The sequence below is a fragment of the Vigna unguiculata genome, chromosome 5 (assembly GCF_037176805.1).
Source record: "Vigna unguiculata cultivar grain cowpea cultivar isolate G323 ecotype 2 chromosome 5, ASM3717680v1, whole genome shotgun sequence".
NCBI classification, from domain to species: Eukaryota; Viridiplantae; Streptophyta; class Magnoliopsida; order Fabales; family Fabaceae; genus Vigna; species Vigna unguiculata.
In genome coordinates, this window is record NC_140796.1 from 10,527,646 (window position 1) to 10,547,588 (window position 19,943).

General features: G+C 33.0%; 4 protein-coding genes across 5 annotated transcripts; 2 read left to right on the forward strand and 2 right to left on the reverse strand.

Annotated features, from left to right (window-relative positions):
* Window positions 1–4,509: 4,509 nt before the first annotated feature.
* On the forward strand, window positions 4,510–6,215 carry LOC114184132 (uncharacterized). The gene is made up of 2 exons (XM_028071384.2): window positions 4,510–4,903; window positions 5,309–6,215. The coding sequence occupies exons 1-2, from the start codon at window positions 4,510–4,512 to the stop codon at window positions 5,668–5,670; spliced, it is 756 nt and encodes a 251-aa protein (XP_027927185.2). The 3' UTR covers window positions 5,671–6,215.
* Window positions 6,216–6,743: 528 nt separating this feature from the next.
* LOC114184335 (UPF0481 protein At3g47200-like) lies at window positions 6,744–8,389 on the reverse strand. The gene has a single exon (XM_028071647.2). It carries the CDS (start codon window positions 8,244–8,246, stop codon window positions 6,879–6,881), a length of 1,368 nt encoding a protein of 455 aa, XP_027927448.1. The 5' UTR covers window positions 8,247–8,389; the 3' UTR covers window positions 6,744–6,878.
* Window positions 8,390–9,415: 1,026 nt separating this feature from the next.
* LOC114185698 (uncharacterized) lies at window positions 9,416–10,776 on the forward strand. The gene is made up of 2 exons (XM_028073569.2): window positions 9,416–9,871; window positions 10,195–10,776. The coding sequence occupies exons 1-2, from the start codon at window positions 9,589–9,591 to the stop codon at window positions 10,338–10,340; spliced, it is 429 nt and encodes a 142-aa protein (XP_027929370.1). The 5' UTR covers window positions 9,416–9,588; the 3' UTR covers window positions 10,341–10,776.
* A 2,809-nt stretch (window positions 10,777–13,585) lies between these two features.
* LOC114185052 (auxin transporter-like protein 2) lies at window positions 13,586–19,448 on the reverse strand. 2 transcript variants are annotated; one of them, XM_028072547.2, is made up of 10 exons: window positions 18,863–19,448; window positions 18,621–18,736; window positions 18,147–18,358; window positions 17,876–18,061; window positions 17,524–17,636; window positions 17,229–17,412; window positions 16,948–17,045; window positions 15,831–16,038; window positions 14,852–15,109; window positions 13,586–14,085 (listed from the first exon to the last, which is right to left on the reverse strand). In XM_028072547.2, the coding sequence occupies exons 3-10, from the start codon at window positions 18,336–18,338 to the stop codon at window positions 13,849–13,851; spliced, it is 1,476 nt and encodes a 491-aa protein (XP_027928348.1). In that variant the 5' UTR covers window positions 18,339–18,358; window positions 18,621–18,736; window positions 18,863–19,448; the 3' UTR covers window positions 13,586–13,848. The 2 variants fall into 2 exon arrangements, with proteins under 2 accessions (XP_027928348.1, XP_027928347.1); XM_028072546.2 differs by having other exon boundaries at window positions 18,626–18,736; window positions 18,863–19,447.
* Window positions 19,449–19,943: the final 495 nt, after the last annotated feature.

Sequence of the window (19,943 nt, forward strand, 5' to 3'; positions counted from 1 at the left end):
TTCTTCTCTCCTTCATTCATCTTGACACTTTTATTTCACTCATTTTAAATTCAGTTCATCATTCACCTAGACCATCCCTCATTCCATTAGATTCTACCCAGCATTGCATTCATGGCATATGTTCATTCATGCATTTAATTTAGTTTTTAAATTTGCATTTTTTTTTTAGTTTTTTTATTTCATTTTAGTTTTCCCCCTTTGTTTTCTTTTATTTTAATTTTCGCAAGAATTAAATTGTGCAAACTAGGCTTTTTACATACCATTTCTTTGGATTTGATATCCAAGATTTTCCTATACTTCATTAGGAGGATTTTAGTTTTGTTTGCCTTATTGCGACTAAAGGCAGTTAACATTGTGTCTGCCGGAATCACAAGGCATGCTGCACTCAGGCCCTTACTAATTTCCTGTGTTTGAATTCTGGTACTCATTTTTTAAATTAAATTATATCTTGTAACAATTTTGATATTTCCAGCTTTGTGCAAGTTCCTTAATAATGTCATGAACTTGACTAGTATTGGTGTGAATTCAACTCTCAATATTCAACTGGAGGTTCTCACATTTACTAGATATTTGTTTCCATCTGTTTTTCATTCCTACCATTAATGGTTTAAATTTGACTTCAAACATGCTGAGCTCTGTTAAATTCTAGTCTCAACTGGAAATTAGACAAACACTCTTAAAAGCTGTTGTTTTAGGTGGAGGCTCAAGAACGATTTTATGCCTTAGCACACCCGTTCATGCAAATGCTCTTAAAGCTTAAGCGTATATGTGGCAGTTTTGTTTAGCTATGAATAATGAATAGGGAAATGGACCAAAATCTTGTCCAACCTCCCATAAGCTTTGGCTGACACGTAGAGAGGCTGAGAAATATTCTTTTGTTTTTTGCTTTATATATTTCTTGCAGAAAAAATGAGAATGAATATTAGAAAAATTAACGGTATTTTAGTTCTTAGGATCCATTCAAAACTTGATTGGATTGGTTCTGGGGTTATAATATCAATTACATTTATATCAGAATTGAAATGAGTTCATAACAAAACTTGCATTTTGTTACAAATTTAATTGGGAAATAAAATTGTCACTCTGGATTCAATTCAATGTTGTTGTTTGGGATAACACAATGAAATAAATTTTGTTCACATTAAAATAAGATAACAAAAAAAGGGTCAAAAGGATAACCCCAAGCTCGAGGCAGTATACTAAATAAGGTTTATTCAGTTCCATTTAAATTCAAGCTCAAAATATGAAAATAGTGTCAAAACAATAACCTAATTCAAATAAAAAAAAAATTACATGTAATAAAGAACACCTGCATTTTTATACTGCGAGAGGTGAGTAACCCTCTGTTTTGTTTCCATAAACTACACTGAAGGCATTGAAACTCCGAAAATCAAAGATAAACACAATGAATAAGACATTTCTTTTTTAACTTTTCTTGTGAGTGTATGAAGATAGTTTTAAATCTAACCTACTTTAAATATAATTAATAATTAAAATACATAATATATTATAAATAAAATAATTTGAATTTTAATAGTTATGACATAACTTAATTTAGTGTGTAGGAAAAAAATAATTTTAATTAATTAATTTTATTATATATTTTTAAACTGATACGGGATATATAATAGTTCAATATTTTTTTAAATATATTTTATTAATATAATAAAATAATTAATTAAAATAATTAATAAAATAAAATAAAATAAAATTATTTATATTCTGATCATTTATTTTAATATAGTTTTATTAGGAAATATATATTTTTATTTAAAAAAAGAAAAACATAATAATATTTTGAATGTAGATATTGACTCTAACAATAATTTGAGACTGGAACTAATGTTGTAAAACACATTTTAAGAAAATATTCAGAATTAATATTGTAAAGTGCATTTTAAGTAAATACAAATAATTCCTCAATTTATATGCTTGTGTTTATCTAACATAACAAATACGAATGAAAATATAATGTATCCTTTTGGAGTCTTTCTAGAGTGATATGTAGATGCATAAAATTAAATAAAAGGACACAATGGAATTAGGATAAATTATTTTTTTCATCATGTAAAACTTTTAAAATAACAATCACATTTCAAAAAATTATATTACTTTATTCTTAAAAAATGTACGTATATATATTTTTTAATAATAACAAAAAAGACTTACGAAGTGACTTTTCACATATGAAAGGTAATAAAATTCTCAGAATCCCATGTATATCCATAACCATCATTGCGGATAATATGTAATTTAGATGAATAAATAGAGTATTCATTCTTGACTTCATTAAACCTACATTCAAAAGAGAAACCTTTCATTTACTATTTTTCTACCCACATTTTAGTGAACTATTCTACTCTGTAAATTTATTTAGTGAAAATCTAGCAGTAGAGAGACCTTTAGTTATTTATTTATAATGAATCTATTCTACATGGTCAATTTTAACATTAAACCTGTGCTCTAATATTCAATAACTCACTTAAAATAATAAATCCTTTAATAGTTCCTTTCAGAAAATAGTTTTAAAAAGCAACTAATTAGTGAAATAACATCTTAATTACTAATTATTGTCAATATATTGTGGTGATTAAATTTTTTCAATATTCTCACACTTGGATGGATTCGTCTATAACTAAATTTATGATAATCAATCATTAGAATTAGAATTACGATTATGATTTAATCATATACTAAACAACTATATAAAAAATATCAGCTAGTGATGTATATATAATAAAATTTATATGACTAAGAAATAACATATAACTTTAACAAAAGAAATGTTTATAAACTATAGAAGGAGATGATAAATTAAAGTAACATCATTTATTACACTTCAATTGAAAAAAAACACACGCGCGCGCATATATATATATATATATATATATATATATATATATATATATATATATATATATATATATTTAAATACTTTTTTAGTCTTCATTTTCGTAGTGTTTGTTGCGGATGGTCCTTATTTTGATAGAATGTTTAAAATAGTCCTTATTTTTTACCGAATGTTTAAAATGATCTTTATTTTTGCAATTCGTGTTTTATTTGGTCCTTTTTGTAATGCCGTTTAAATTATTAACGGAGCATTGTACAGGTGGCACCAGTTTGTATTAGGGTGTGTTACGTATACTGTACAGATGTGGTAATTAGATATTTGGGGATAAATAAGTGAGCTAGGATTTTGGTAAGGAATGTTTGGGCAATTGATGAGTTTTAGTAATCTTGTTCCTCTATTCCCAATTGATGATGATGCTGCAATCCTCTTCTTCCTGCAATCCTATAGGTATGTGAAGGTCCAAATCTTCTTCTTTTACCTCTGGTTATAATCGTTGGAGGCAACCATGTTGTATCACTTCATGCATTGTTGGTCGTTCAACTAAAAATGGATTAACCCCGATTTGTAGCTGCGGAGAAATGACAGCTTTGAGGAGGGCAAGAACTCCAAAGAATATTGCTAGAAAATTTTGGGTACAATCTGTTTTTATTTTTGTGTTAATAATAAATTGGTTTTAATTTTTGATTTATTGATTTACAAAGTGGTTGTTCCAATAATGTGGGTTGCAACTTCAAATGGTGGTGTTGATGAAAAGGATGTCATCATCATGACACAAACAAGACAGATTAATGATTTGGAAAAGTCATTGGAGGTTGCTGAGAAGAAGCTGCAATTAGTAATAGGGTTCACTTGTGCTGCTATTGTATTATTTGTACAGTTAGTGTGTGTAATCTTTTAAGTCCGAAATGTTTTGTACTATTGTTAAATGAAGAAATGAATTAGTTTGATTATGTTGATATTAGTCCCAACATGTTCAAAATGACATCTTAATCTTAGCATTGAAGTAAGTGATATTGATCTAAGTTTGGGATTAATTAAATTGATCTAAGCCTGGAAGAAGTTAAATTCATAACATTAATTCATCATCATCAAAATGCACTACATCAATGTTTGGCAAAAGTGAAATTGAACGAAGTTTAAGGAAAGTCAAAATGCAAGTACATCAATGATGAATTCTACATCAAAAATTCCAAAAAATGACTAAGACGTTTGTAGCTGCTATCATGGTCTCCTCCTAATATGTAATTTCATCCTAAACTGCTGAAATGGTTATTCTGGTGTTGGTAGTGGTGTTGCTTGACTCTCCACTTGTACAGAAACACACTCTAATACAAACTGTGCCACCTGTACAATCATTTGTTAATGATTTAAACGACGTTATAGAAAATGATCAAATAAAACACAAATTGCGAAAATGAGGACCATTTTAAACATTCGGTAAAAATATGATCATTTTAAACATTCTGTCAAAATGAGGACCACCTGCAACAAACACTAAGTAAATGAGGACCAAAAAGGTTTTTAAGCATATATATATATATATATATATATATATATAATTTTTTTTTTTTTTTGTGATTGGACTTTGTTGCCTCAAAACCAAGTAAAGAACTTTCAAAAATCTATTTGTTGTCTTGGCCGCAAGTTTGGGAGAAACAATGGAGGATTCCACAAGTGGTGGGCATCACAACGAAAGAAAAAGAAGCAGTGACAGCAATGCTTTCGCCAAGTTTCTTCCTTTTTCTCCACCATTGGAAGACGACCCTGAATCACACAAAGCTAAATTTGGTGGTCACCATGACCATGGCCACAAGAGATTCAAACCAAATTCTCAAGCTCCTTTGTTGGAAACCACCACCCCCAATTTAACCCCTTCTTCTCATCTTCCCAAACAAAACATTGACACAAAGGAAACATTGGACTTTTCCTCTCCATCAACTTCCATTAGGCATTCAACTAGTACTGGACCATCACCACAATCCATTGGTAGCAAGTCATCATTCATTGAGTACGTGGAGAATGCTGGTAAAATTTGCAGAACAGTCTCAGATAGTGAGTTCTAAACCTTTTTTTTTTGTCTATATGTGAAACATTAATATATACCATTTAAAACCATTTACACCCAATTTTTCTCTTTACATAAAATATTTTAGATACATCTGATGTTGTTTCTAAATCAAAATTATAGTTTTATCTGGGTAGTAAGTAAGTGTTAACCTAAATTCTTGGAGTTATAGAGGTAAAACACTACTTTTAATTGAAAGACAGTACCAAAAAATACCTCTAAAGTCGATTTAGTGGTGGTGAGTTTGAGTAATTTGTATGAAGTTCAAAGTTAAGAGAAACCTTTTACATAGGAATACCAAAAACACCTTAGGAAATTTAACTGAGTTTTGTGTTAATAGATATTGCATACCACCACTCCACCATTAACTTGTGCTTGCATTTGCTGTGTAGGTTGCAACTGGAAAGAAGATCAGAATCAGAGTGAGCTAGAATCAGTGATGTCTATGGTAGCTGAGGAACTGTCAAGGAGGCCTAGAACCGGAGGCATATACAAAGCAATTGCGAGTCAACGCGAGTGCACTATGAAACGTTTGAAAGATTTGTCAAACAAAGAGGCTACAATAGATGTTGGACTTGAGATGGGTGATGCAGCACATCTTTTGAAGCTCATGAGCTTCTCTAGCAGTGAGATCGAGATGGCAGGGCAAAAGGGTCGCAAAGGAGCTATGTTGTTGATTCAAGCAGAGATCCTTCGTAAGAAGGGACAGGAACTCATTGCTGAATGCCAGAACTTGCTCCAAGATGCATTGTAACTTTATTCATTTGGAGGCTATTAAGGTTCAACTTGTGGCTGTTGGGAAGATTACAAGTTCAGATCTTTCAAACGTTTTCTGCTATATGTCTACTGGATATTGAAGACTTTCTCACTTAAGGCATGTTTATTGACATACTTTAATATTATAAGAAACACAGTGTTACAATAATATGTGATCAATTTGAGCAAAATTTAAAGGGTTTAAAATATACTGAGGAAAAGGGTGTATAGATACTTGAATTTGCTCCAATAATTGAAACTCAACTCAGTACCACGTCACAAAAATAGCAACAGTGAGTGTGAAAGCTGATATGAAAGAATTGCTCAGTCTACTGCATTACTGTACTAGCCAATGTGGCCAACAAAGTATTGTCGTTGAAACTTTTGATGACACTATCTTTAGCTTATCTTTATGCATGTGCTACCCAACAACTGCTACTGCACTAACACTGTTTGCAAGAAATCTAGATCAGTATTTGTATATGTATTGTCTATTAAAACAATTTCTTAGTTGGTATATGCACACTAATTCATTTGTTTTCTTCCTGCCTATTTTCTTCTCTAGTCTTGACCTTGGTAGGGATAACAGGAGTTCCTCACGTGGTTGAAGATTAATGTGGTTCACTATCACTGTGGAGTACGAATAAGTCTAAGAATGTGAAAATATTCAACCGACTTTAACAGAATCACTTTATAAAAGTGGTTTGATTAATCAAACCTGTCCATTTTTATAAGATGATTTGCAAAACAAAATCATATATAAGTTAGAAATAGATAGTAAAACATAGCCAAATAAAAATAGAGATGTTTTTTTGCATTAACTAAGATAATTACAGTAATTTTCTTATTTACAACAATTATCTACTAACGAGTCATTTAATCCTGGTTTTACATGAAATAAATTTAACCATCCCTACGTATATAATTGTAAATATATGTTAAAGGTTTTCTGTCTAATGCGAGGTATAGGATATAATTCACTCTCTTTTTTAATATAACAGCCATAACATAAACGGTATAAATAAACATCATATATGCCAATATATTGTGCCCATATTTGAAAGATATACATGCAAAAAAATCAATCGGCCTGTTGTAAGAGTATATTTCTTTTGTTGAAAGTTTGACATGTTTGCATCATAATGAAATGTATGTCAACCATATGAATCATGGACTCATGGTTATACTCATACTTATAAAATTTACTCAACCACGGGACGAATAGTAGGTCTGCATAATGGTAAGAGCAAGCAGCACTGCAGCTACCAAAATTCCTATCAGTTTCCACACATTTGGTATATGATCCCTGATCAAGATTTTATAGCTGCGTTTGCAAGAGTATCTGATGCATTCCACACAAAGGTTGCAACAATGCCATATCAGTATAGGGAACTTTCTCAAATGATTCACTGCTGAGTAAGCATTCAAGTCCTCACAAAGTTTACTGTAACTAGAGTCCATCTGGTCCACCCCCTTAGTGATTGTGCCAAACAAAGTGAGCAAGTCTCTGTTGCTGATCTTAATATCTTTGACCAAAACACCACTGTCCACAAGCAGCTCAACATCTTGCAAGGAACACATCAACCCTTTAAGAAACAATGCATAAGAAGTGAATTGCCTGTTGATGCCAATTCTGCTTTGCTCCCATGCAATGAAATTCCTCAGATATACCTCAGTTGTTTCAACTATGTGAAGTGGAGGGATTTCAAGCACCCCTTTGGCAAATGTTATGTCAAAGCCAAACCAGTGAACCAGTTTGCTGTGCCTCTCTACTTTCTTAATTGATACACCAGCAGCTCTAAGCCTTGTGGCGCAACGCTTTAGCTCTTGCTGAGCTTTTTTCACCTTTTGCCCCTCATCAACAATGGAAGACAAGTGCATGAGATGAAGAAAGTGTGCCACACTAGGAGAGCGGATCAAAGGGTAGTTGAAGAGAGACAGTGTGAGATCAGCAACAAGATGATCAGCTTCACTTGTGAAGACCTCTGGAAAAAGTACCCTTGCCAATGTCTTGAGAACAAAAAAAGGCATTTGGTTCTCTAGAAGAGTGAAATCAGTGAGAATAGATATGAACACTTCTTTGTGTCCTAGTATTGGATCTGAAGAAGAACCATTATGGTTTTCTTCTTTTGGAATTTGAGGTACCATGTTTGGTGGTGCACATCTAAGGAGAAGTTCTAACAAGAAGGAGCCATCAAGTAACATTATTTTGGCTAGCTCGTGGGGTTCATATTTGATGTTACCTCCATAGCTTGCACGAACTGCATCGTCCAAGCCAAGAATGACTGTGCCGCACTCATCCAAGGTTGAAACTGGGTTTTGAGTTCTGTGAAGAAGAGCCAGCATGTAACGCCATTTGTGCTCTTCCATGGCAAGAAGGTGGCTACTTGTTCCCCTATGTAAGGGTCCAATGCTGACAAACTTTGGTGAGTAGGCCTCCTCGTTGGATTTTCTTAGCTTGCTTGAAACACTAGGAATGCTGCTGATGAAGGACTTAACCTCTCTGTGATCTAGAGACCCCAGTGTTACTTTGATAGAATGCATCCACCCAGACTCATTTTGAGTTTGGTCCATGATTGGTAAGAAATGGAAGGTGTGAATATGGAAAGAAAAATGGAACTTGGAAAAAACTCAAGCTAGTGAAGGTGTGAATATGTATGCTGATACCAGTCCCACACTCCCACCTAAAACTAAATTTCATATGGTATAACTCTAAGTGACTGGTTTGAATAAGAAAACGGGGAAAAAGAAATAAAAGAAACTGTTAGGTTCTGTTTGACCTTGCTTTGGCACTGCCTAATGTCTAAAGTTGGACCACCGTTTAATGTGAAAAGACTGAAACATAACGTCATTATTCAAACTCCAAAGGATCTAGGAATAGTCAGAGAATATATTTTTATTGATCTTGTGGCCTAAGGTCATAAAAAGAGGCTTTAGATTTGAGAAAGAAAAGTACTGACATGATTTATCAGGTTATATTATAGGCATGTACATTTAGTTAAAATAAATGAATTTCTTTAAAATTAAATGTATTTAACTATGACTCTCATAACATTTTATATAACTAAACTAATAATTCAAGCTTTGAACTTGTCATCTCAGAACTACCCTTGTAATTTAAACAAGGGACTGGTTGTTGTAACTGCAATTGTATTTTGAACAATTTTTCTTCTAGTGAACATGAGAATAGTTGGTGCACTATACCTTTTCTTTTGATATATTTTTCTGAAAAAAAAAAGGTTTGCTATTTATGGCTGATTGTCTTTAGCATCTGTCAATAATTTAGGGAATAAAGTTCTATCTGTATTAGATGTCAGAATGAAGACGTGTTGAGTGAAGTTTCCACAAGTATAATTGATAGTGATTGCTGAATGAATTTCTATATGATTTCATCAGTGTGACATAATGATGACCAGTACATTAGGCCCGTTGGATTATAACATAATACCACCCGAATAGTAAATTCCGGCACTACTATACGATAAGTGATTAATCCATGTTCCTGAATCACCGTGTATATAAGATTACATACAAAAAAGTTCACAATAAAAAACATGTGTTACTGTATTGTACTGTGAAAAAAAAAGCAGCGTATAACAAAAAATATAAGTGTGGCTAGAGAAAAAGTTAATAAAGTTGTTTAACATCGACAACTTTTGCACTTTGGACTGATAAACTCCCTTGATTGATGGTTGATGAAACCCAACTACTAGACTTTACTTTTACACAAATCTGTAAAGTTACAACATTTAATGGTGGTTTATGCTCTTGAAATGTATAATATTATATAAGAAAAGGGGCATATGAAGTTCTAGATGCAGGAACCATAATTTTTAGTATCATATTCCAAGCATTTTTGGTAAAAAAGGCTTCTAAATCCATACACAACAGAAACTCTGTGCCATCATCTTGAAGCATGGAAGATCATGGACAGAACCCAAGGAAAAGACACAATGTTTTTGGTGTGTTCGTGGATAAATCACTTGGTCTCCCATCTTCCGTTGCAGATGATCATGATCCCAAGAAGCTTAAACACAATTCTGAAGCCCCTTTATCATCAATAGATCAACAAGCACCTGCCTTAGCTCTTCCCAATGCGTTGGTTTCTGCTTTTGAGGAGAACACCACAGATGGTATCAAATTTCAACTATTTGTGAGCAAATCTTACAGTGCATCCACTTCCACTTCCCCTCCACCAGGTCAGTTTGATGATTTAATCTTTTGGAGAACTACGTAGTAAAAATCTCAATCTGTGATCTTAAAGAGTATCAATGAATTGATGAATTTGATCACATGACCAGACTAGTTATGAATGTCATGCCATGGAATTAATAAGAAAAAACCATTTATAAGGTAACTAGGCTTGTGCATTGTCCATTCTTCGAGCTTAAATAGGTAGTTGGTTTGTGAAACTTAACTCAATTCATTAGATTCCTTGGATTCAAACATGAAATTTCAATTTCCCAATTGCTATATGCATAGTAAGTTCGTGACTAGAAGTGAAATTTTCTTTTTGGTGCAGTATATACATTGAAAGTCACAAGTGCTTCAAACACCAATACGGAAATTGAACCTGCAGGGAACATAGGTGATGGAGGAGTAGCACCAGTGTTGACAGAAACAAGAATAGTAGCTGAGGGTCAATTTATGCTACGCTCTAGGCTCTAATATTTTGCTTTCAAGCTTAGCCAAGTACTTCATCTGAGGCAGTGTTCATTTGAGTGCGTTAATGCAATGAGTATGGTATTGCTCCAAATTGCATTTGCACGATGCAATACTCTCCGATACAACTACTACATTTTTCAGTCTTTGTTTTCTGTTTGCTTACTCTAAGAAAATATGGATGTATAGAGTAAGAAATGTTCTGTTCTCATATCATTTTTGAATCTGGAACTTATAATAGTCAATTGAAATGTATTGCCAAATTTACATTTATTATTACTGTAATTGTTGAGATGAAACCTGGTGGCATAGTTACCCATCACATAACATTTATTGGGTTAAGAAAGAAGAATGTTTGATACTATATGTTCAACCTTGTGAGACTTTTGGTTGGATCGGAACAATTTTTTCGGTCGATAATTGAGTACCTGTATCTCTTCTAGGATTAATGTTCTTTATTTCAAGTCATGACATCATTAAGGTTAGCATATAAAAAACGTGGACAACTTTTTTAGCTAATGATTCTTTCATAGTTTTTGTTACGGTTCAAGTGCATTTACGTTTCTGTTATAGAAAAGAACAAGAAGATTAAAAAGTGAACAACGAGATTTGAAGTGAAAAACTTTGGACAAGAGAAGATCATGAGTATTAAGTGGTGAGTTTAAGGTTAACTTGTTTTATAAATCGACTTATATCGCCCCCAAATTAAAACATTAACTGCATTGAAAACTTGTACCGGAACAATGGCTACAACTCAATTATATACTGATATAAGAATAAGATATATAAAATCTTATTTCATAGCTCAACTGTTTGTGATAAATCATAACTTAAATTATAAGTTATAATACAAGAAGAACAAATTATTTAGAAAAGAAAACATACCTTTTTTAACTATTGCATCAAACTCTGTTCCACGTGATTTCATGCAATCAAAATATCAAACACTTTTTCCTTGCATATATGATCCTAGATTTTACTGCGAAGAACCTTTCGGTGAACCATTAATTTTTCGTCTATATACTCAATGGAGATTAACTCTTTGTCTATGTATACTTTATACTAATATACTTATTTCTTTTTAAAATAATAGTTTATTAGCCATAAATTCAAAAGCAATTTATAACATAGCATTCAATAAATTCTATGCTTAGAGTGATTTCTAAGGATATCATGTGTTTCTCTTATTTTCTCAAATTTCACTTGTTGAGAAATTTCATTTCTAGAATGCTTGACCCGGGAAAAAAGGTGTGAAGTTTTCAATTGCGGAAACATGCATCATCATTTTTATGCATACAAATTTTGAAGGAGGAATTTGAAATTCATATACAAAATTTTAATGACTTTGAAAATTAGTTTTAGAATATCATTAGTATATTAAAGAAATTAATTTCCAAAATATGTAATTGATACTAAACATATTTCTAGAGCTTGTACTTGGGAAAGGGAATGCTTTAAAAAAAATATTCCAAAAAACATTGAAGGAGAGTGCTTAAATAGAAAAAAAACAGAGTGTAAATGCAATTAATTACCTTAGTCTTCTTCTACCACCACCAAAAGGTGTATTTATACCCAAGTTTATCACATCAATAACTTTTAGTTTGGGCCTTATCTGGGTCATCAACTCTAATATTGGCAATTGCTTCCTGCACCCCACAATTACCACTTCACAATATTTGAAAAGACTTAAACTCTCTTCATCCTTGCACTACACTACTACTACCGCTGTTGTTGATGTAGAGGAAGAAGAAGAGAAGGAAGATGCTGCACAGGAAAAAGAAGAGAGAAAATGGAAAAAATATAAAATAAAACTTATTTTTGAATACATTTCATCTATGTTTATTCCGTAAAACTCATTTCAGAAGGCATTTTATGAGTTGCGGGAAGCTTTTCTAAAAAAGTTATTTCGAAATAAATTTCATATATTTGAAAATCATATTCTGAAAATTTTGTTCCAAAAATATTACTTCGAAAATTAAAAAAAGAAATCAAATATGTATTCTGAAAGTCGATTTCGAAAGCTTGAAGGGGTGAACTAAGAAATATCGGAGGTGTAGTAAGTAAAAGCTCTAATATTATGAGCACCATTCATCAAGTAACTAGATTCACAGGAAACTTTAAACAAAAGTAACAAAAATGCGTTGAGAAGAATGTCTTTCTATTTTAAATAGTAAAAAAATCCTAGACCTTAAAATATCTCCTCTGAAATTACCTTTCCTTTTTTTATCTGAGTAGAGAGAAAATCGGATACGAGAATATATTTATTTAAAAAATAATAGGATATATATACATATTAAAAATGGATAATAACTTTTACAGACATAATAAACATAATAATTACAAATATATTAACAAATAGCTATCTGATTATAAAATTATTCTTTCATTTAAAAAAATATATTAAATTTTTATAGAAACTATAGTGAAAAAAAGTGTACGACTTTGTCTATTAAAAAGTAAAAAGTAGAATTATATGTTTTAACTAAGAAAAGGAAAGTGTGCTGTTCAAATCTCAGGTAGAAGAGTGTTCTTTTAGACTTAACTTTCTTAACAAAAAAAAAAACTAAAATAGAGTAACAATTATATATATATATATATATATATATATATATATATATATATATATATATTATATACACGTGTGAATTTCTAAAAAAAACTATAAAAAGAAATTATTATGGTACCCAATGAATTAAGCATCTACTTATCTTCTTAACCATATATTATTATGATTAGCATTTATATATTGAAATATATTGTTTATATAATTTTAACAAAACAGAGATTATTTCTACTAAAATTTAATTACTATTGATTTTCTTATCATTGATTAAAATCGTTTGCTATTTTTTGTTTCTTGGCAAATTTTCTGATGTGGTCACTCACAGTTCCCTTGAAAACTTACGATACAAAAGAGAATCAAAACATAGAGAAATGCATTAACAGAGGTTCATGCATCAGGAATTATGAACACAAAGTTCTCATAATAAATAATTTTCAACACTCAACTTCGGTGGCACATGAGAGACAGAGTTGCATAAGATGGCACATGCCTCCCATGTGCATATGCAAAGGGTCCACGCTCTCTATTCACTATCAATGAAGAACAAACACCAAGAATCTATGAGATTAAACAAAGTTCCAAGTTCCATTAACATATGCAAGCAAAGTCTATGAATGAACACAGAAATTGGAATCAAAGTCTGGTGCTATCTCCAAATAACAAAAATGAGAAGAAACCAAAACACAGGTAAATTAATTAGCCGATGCATTTATAGCAAAGGAATCATCATACCCATTGGCCACACTATTTTAAAATTGTAATCAACTAATCTCAAAGAGAAAAGGAAAACCTATAGTGTAACAAGAGAAGAAGAAGAAAAAAGTGCAGCAAAACACAAGCATCACACGCATCAAATTAAAGGGGAGTGTTACTAAGATTCTCCCCATGTATGATACAACATATTAATCTCAGGAGAACTCTCTATTTTGTTGTTGTGGTAGTGAGTTGAACTCAGTGATGACGGTGCTGAGGGGGTGGTGCTGCTGCCATTGCTGGTGGAGATGGAGACTTGCATTGGTAGCACTTGGCAAAGAGCCCAAAATTGTCAATTTGCTTGATGAAGTTGGACATGCTGGCCCATCCTCCAAACCCAAACCCAACCACCAAAACCCACACCACAATAAATGCATTGAACACATACATTGCAGTCCAGCTTGGCATAAAGAAAGGAGGCTTCTCTGCAGCATTCTACAAAACAAAAACCAATTTCACTCACATAATTGAGGCCATTATTTCAAATATTTCCTAAACAAGACCACCAATCATGTCAAATGCAATTCAAATACAACTTGTAGGTCTAATTGTTTGTTGCTTAACTTATTTATGTTTTACTCAGACATCAACTTGATAATCTGATACATCACTATGAACTTTCACATTTCAATTATACCGAAAAGTTTTTGTTCAAACATTTAGGCACTAATGTTAACCTAATTTGAATTATTGGGGGAGAGAGAGTGAAATTGGCCAGCTCAAGAGAGGCATAGTACGATATTGTTGACTGTAGCAAATAACTGAAAGAAAATGACCTCCCACCAGTCCTTCACTCTTCTAATGTGTTCAAATCCCAGCCTTAAATGCTTCTGTACATTTTCTGCTCTCACCCTTTCCTTGTGTTTTTCTCTCTCTCACACTGTGCGTCCACATTTAATAGTGGGACACCGAAGAAGTCCCCACCAAATGCATAATGACACACATACCCTCCGTCACATTCACATATTCACAACAATACCACAACTCATCTCGTTCAATCCAATTCAACCAGGCATAACACGATAAAAATGGTAGAGTCTGATTAGATGTTTCCATGTTTGTGAAAAAATGTCTTATATTTATAACTTGATCTCTCTTTATAAACATGAATAACATATTTAATTAAAAACATGAAAACTGAGAAACAAGGTTAAGAAACAGAATACTATGTTATGATGTAATTAAGGTGAATGTTTTTTACCTGTCTTGCAGAGGGTTTTCTGTAAGTGAGCATGTGTGCTGTGGCGGGGATGATGTAGACAGTGAAACTAACGAGAAGAGCTCCAACTGCAGAGTTGATGGGTCCAAAGAAAGGGAAGATTATGGCAAAAAACCATATTGGTATCACCACTGGCAACCTTGCAAGTGCCCTTAGACAAATGCTTTTTGTGTCATGCATCCCAATTACCTTCTCCCAGACAAAGTACAGTGGAGTACAAGCGAAACCGAACGTGATGAACTGCATGCACCCCATTAAATATTTCCAGTTAGAATTCTCCTTTCATCCATGCTCAAATGTCTCTTTCTTTTTTTCTTCAATTATTCCACAAAACCATCATAAGGGGAAGGAACAAAGCCATTTATTCCTTGTGTTCAAGTTGCTGGCTTGCAGCAACTGTGTTTTGCCACTTTTGACTAGTGGTTTTCGACAGCATATTAATGCAAAGAGATATTTGAATTTGTGGGAATTATATCAAATCATTTCATAGACATATAAGAACATGACATAACATCTACTTTCAATGTTAGGGGAAAACATTTTCCATTAAAAACACTGCAAAATGAAATATCAGACTTCGTGCAAAAGTTAAATCCACAAGATGAAACTGTTTTAGTCTCTGAGAACATGCTGTTGTGATCATTATTTTTTTTTTTGGTTTTGGGTTATGGAATTGCTTACCTACCCCCAAAAGTCTATATGATCCCGTTCTGACATGCTTACGTAACTAGATAAACTTTTTTAGTACCGCTTAAATGAACATTTATTGCAACAAGCCTTTACCGCCACAACTTTCCTGTTTTCTATTTACTTATTACAATCCAAATTAGCATTGAATGCTACATTCTAATGTACGTAACTACCAACAAAACAATAAAAAGGTATACCGCTTTATAGCACCATTGACTTTGAGCATTATTTTACCCTTTAAAAACCATGGCTTACACAAGAATTTGTTTACCTGGTGAATGAGCATGAGGATTACAGCAGCATCACGAAAACCATTTTTGGGAAGGAGAGAGAAGGCATTGGAATGATTGAGAAGTTCATCACCAAAAGCCCAGTAAACAGCAGCAGCAGAAGGAATCGTTAGTGTGAAAACGTACAAAGTGGCCAGCAAGTATATGTACTTAAACTTCTGTGGCTTCCACATGGCATGCATAATCTCTCTGCATAATTTGTCACCCTTCATCACTTTACACTCAAGGATCAAAGAATAATCATACTAATAGGGACATTGGAATTTCTAAAAATTAGTGAATAAATAAAAATTGTTGTGACTCTTGGCTCCATGGCCACTTTGTTTTTACTGTGTTGTGCAGAGCGAAGAACAATGGGAGCCACCCATTCAACGCATTTTTTGAGAAATTATATCTGTTCACAAAATTTACACCAGAAATGATAGTATACAAGTTTTTTAACTTAATTTTTATTTTGTGGGTCCGTAAATTTATGTTCTGCAAAGTTTAAAAGGCTTTATATAATTGGTTTTGAAAAAGGACAAAAGAAAGCAAAGCAGAAACCCTTCAACTGTAGGATTTAGTGGAGACATTATTTAATTATATCTCAGTATGATAATGTTCTTACACTCTGTCTCATTATTTAAATAGAACATCATTGCATTTGATAATCCGTTCAGCACTGTGCTTAACTGATATATAAAAGAAAAATAAAGAAACAAATGTTATTATTGAAAGACAATGATGACATGTAGCTTGAAACCCATATAGAGATTCTTGGAACCTTATGACACATGAAGCTGACAACACACATTTTTAAAATAAACATTATAGTATAATCTAATATCATAGTGCAAGTATATCTTTCTATCTAAATAATATTTCTTTCAAGATACAGAGAGAGAGAAATGTACAAATCTTTCTCATAAAGAAAAGGGTGATTTGGCAAAGCAAAAATGATTAAAAGTGTTAGTGTGTTAATATTCAGGCACTTTCACATAACATATAACTATAAAATATTTGTTATATTTCTACTCTCTATCTGTTATATCACAGTTGTGTTTGTACTTCTGTCTCAAGGTGCTAACTAGACCAGTTTTATCCCAAAGGGTAACTTACACAGTAACTGCATGTCCACCAAATGTGTACAGTATGTTGGTGGCTCCGGTAAAGTACAGCACTAGCTTTGTTGGACCCGTGTGTGTCACATTTTCTGCCTGCCATGATATTTCCACGCATCAAATTCTTATCTTAGCATATAATGATGTTTCAAACACTAAAAAAATCAGAATATTTTTTAGCCTAAATAATATTATTCATTGATGTGATGTGACACTAACATTTATTGAGTAGTATTTTACATAAACTTAGAAAATTATGGCTCAGAATTACGGATTTACCTGGCCATGAACGAGAGCTGCTATGGCTAAGTACCAAGCAGTGTAAGTGGTCATTCCAAGTCCAAGAAAAGACCAAATACGGTAATTGTGGAAGGAGGGTATGAACACAGAGGTGGCACAGCAAGCTCCAAAGATGTAAGTCCAAGTCCGTTTATCCAAGTGGTCGTTTATGTAGTAAATGTTACTGTTTTAGCAAACACGAACCATAAAAGGTGTAAAAGATGTTTTTGTAATCAGAACAAAGCCATACCAGATTGCCCCAAATTTTTTTGCAGAAATTAAGAAAGAATCTTACCTTGCACATGCTATAAGCTGAATCACAGATCCAAAGAGAAGGAAAGTACAGTTGAAGGCTAACCCCACCGCTTTCCAATACGGACCCAGCAACCCATCAAGCACTTCAAACCACTGAAAAATTCAGAGCAGGGAGTTTCAAATTAGACTACTAAGTCAATGTGATATACTCATATACTATTACTAAATGGTCTTATCCTAAGTTTCTATGAAATTGTTCAAGATTTTGAAGCTACGATTGTGACTATTATTGACTACTTTTGTCTATAAAAAAAAATTGTGATGGATATTTAAAACCTGAACTGTTTTCTGAGAGAGAGTTGAGGAAGAAACTGTGGAGAGAATTACAGTACCTGAATGACATGGTTCTTGAAACTGACATTTTCTTTTTCCTTTCTGGCACGGTACTCCATGTAGAGGACACTTATTAGATACGCTGTCCAACTTCCCATGATTCCGTAGAAAATCTGAAGCAAGATCCCTGATAGCATGCCAAGTTGAGAGAAAGAACAGGGAAGAGTCAACAGCACTTGAGCCACCTAATCAGACATGGGAGATGAATACTGTGAGTGATTATTGTTGTGAAAGTTTTGTTTTTTAGTGATGGGGTGAGTTTAATATTACTTGATTTGAAGCACAGCTGAACCATGCGTCCCAAACAGAGCCTCCATGCCAGAGTAAGTTCTTGAAACTGAAGCCGGATTGATCCTGCAACTCCTTCTCTTCTTCCCTCACACCCCCCACTTCACTCTCTGTCTCGTTAAGGCTTGCCACTATTGCTTCCTCTGCTTGCTTCTGAGGCAACATTGTTTCCATTTCTTCTGATGATGAAGGATCTGAAACACACGAAAGTACGTTTAATAAGACAAAAAAACAAAGATCAACCACTACCCCAGAAAACGAAAGCCAAAGAAAAAAGAGCACCACCCCAGATCCAGATAACTGAAAATTCTTGCAGCCTTTTCACAAAAAAACAATAACATGAATCCCACCACACGAAAAGAGAGACTAGGAAAATTACAAAGAAAAAGTGTCCATGTAGTATTTAGAATCACAGTAGAAAATCCAATGCAGATACCTATCTCTCTTTCCACTGACCTTACCTTGTGATGTCTCTTTCTCCAAAAGGATGAAGAATGAAGCAACCCCTGTACCCTCTAACTATCTTCCAAAACCAAAACGACCTTGGTGTTATTGAATGCCTTCACTGAGAGCTGTTAAGTACAGTCAGTGGCAGAGATGTGTTAAATGTGTTAATGCCTAAGAATTTTGTACTCATGGAATTGAAAAAGGAAGCTTTAAATGCAGTGAAATATAGCATATGAGGTTAAGTTACGAACTTTGAACTTTGCTGTTGTTGTTGGTACTGAGTAGAGATCGAAAACTGAGCAAAATTTTTATAATAAAAGCAGCACCGCTTTAATGCGCGCCACCAATTGGCGCAGAAAAAGGCAGAACCGAACGGCAAAGGCGGCGAGAAGCCGCAAAAGCAGGAAAGAAAAAATCACTCACTCACTCAACAGTGAGGTTTTGGTTTTTGGTTTTGGCTTTGGTTTTCCGAGTTAGCCTTTGTTTTGTATTTCTCTTGTTCAGACTTCAGAGACTGGTAAATGGTGATACTATATATAAACAAAATAAAGACCCTTTTGGTTACTGCTGAACCAGATATTGCACATATAAATGAACGTGGACCATTTTTCAATGTTAGAATATGTGGACAAAAGTGAAGAAAAGCAGAGAAAGAGATTGAATTGAAGAAAGTTGTAACCAAGCTTAGCTTGCAACTTCTATTCTATCAGAGTGATTGAGAGGTAGAGAGAGAGAGAGAGAGAGATACGAAACCCAACTATGATTTGATTATTGGGTTTCTGCAGAATTTGGAGATAAAAGTGAAGAGACTTTGTGTTTTGTTTTGCAAGGAGTGAAGTGAGTGAAAGAAGGTCTGTTTTTATAGGCCGAAAAGGTGATTCAACCTTAACGGTTTAAGATTATACTTTAGTATAAAGAACTGAACCTAGGATTTGGTTCTTCAAATTCACATTCAGCATCATCGGCTTCGGGTTTAACTTTGTTTACTTTATTCCGCTTTTCTCATTTTAGGAATTTTGAAAAATATTAATCGCTTTCTAATACTTTTTTTCTCTATTACAAATTAAAACTTTTAAAATAGGTATCATTAACCTACAATTTAGAATGTCTTAACTATGACATTATCAAAATTATGATACCATGAATAATATTTGGTTATGAGTTTTCATTTATTGAAAAGAATGAAAAAATAATAACAAAAGGACCACAATTTAAAATCTTGTTTTCCTGTAATAACACGTGGCGATATTGACAGTATCTGTTAATGTGATAAATTGAGTTATTAATACAAATTTATGAATTGTATTATTCGATTTCATTCTTCTAAAATAA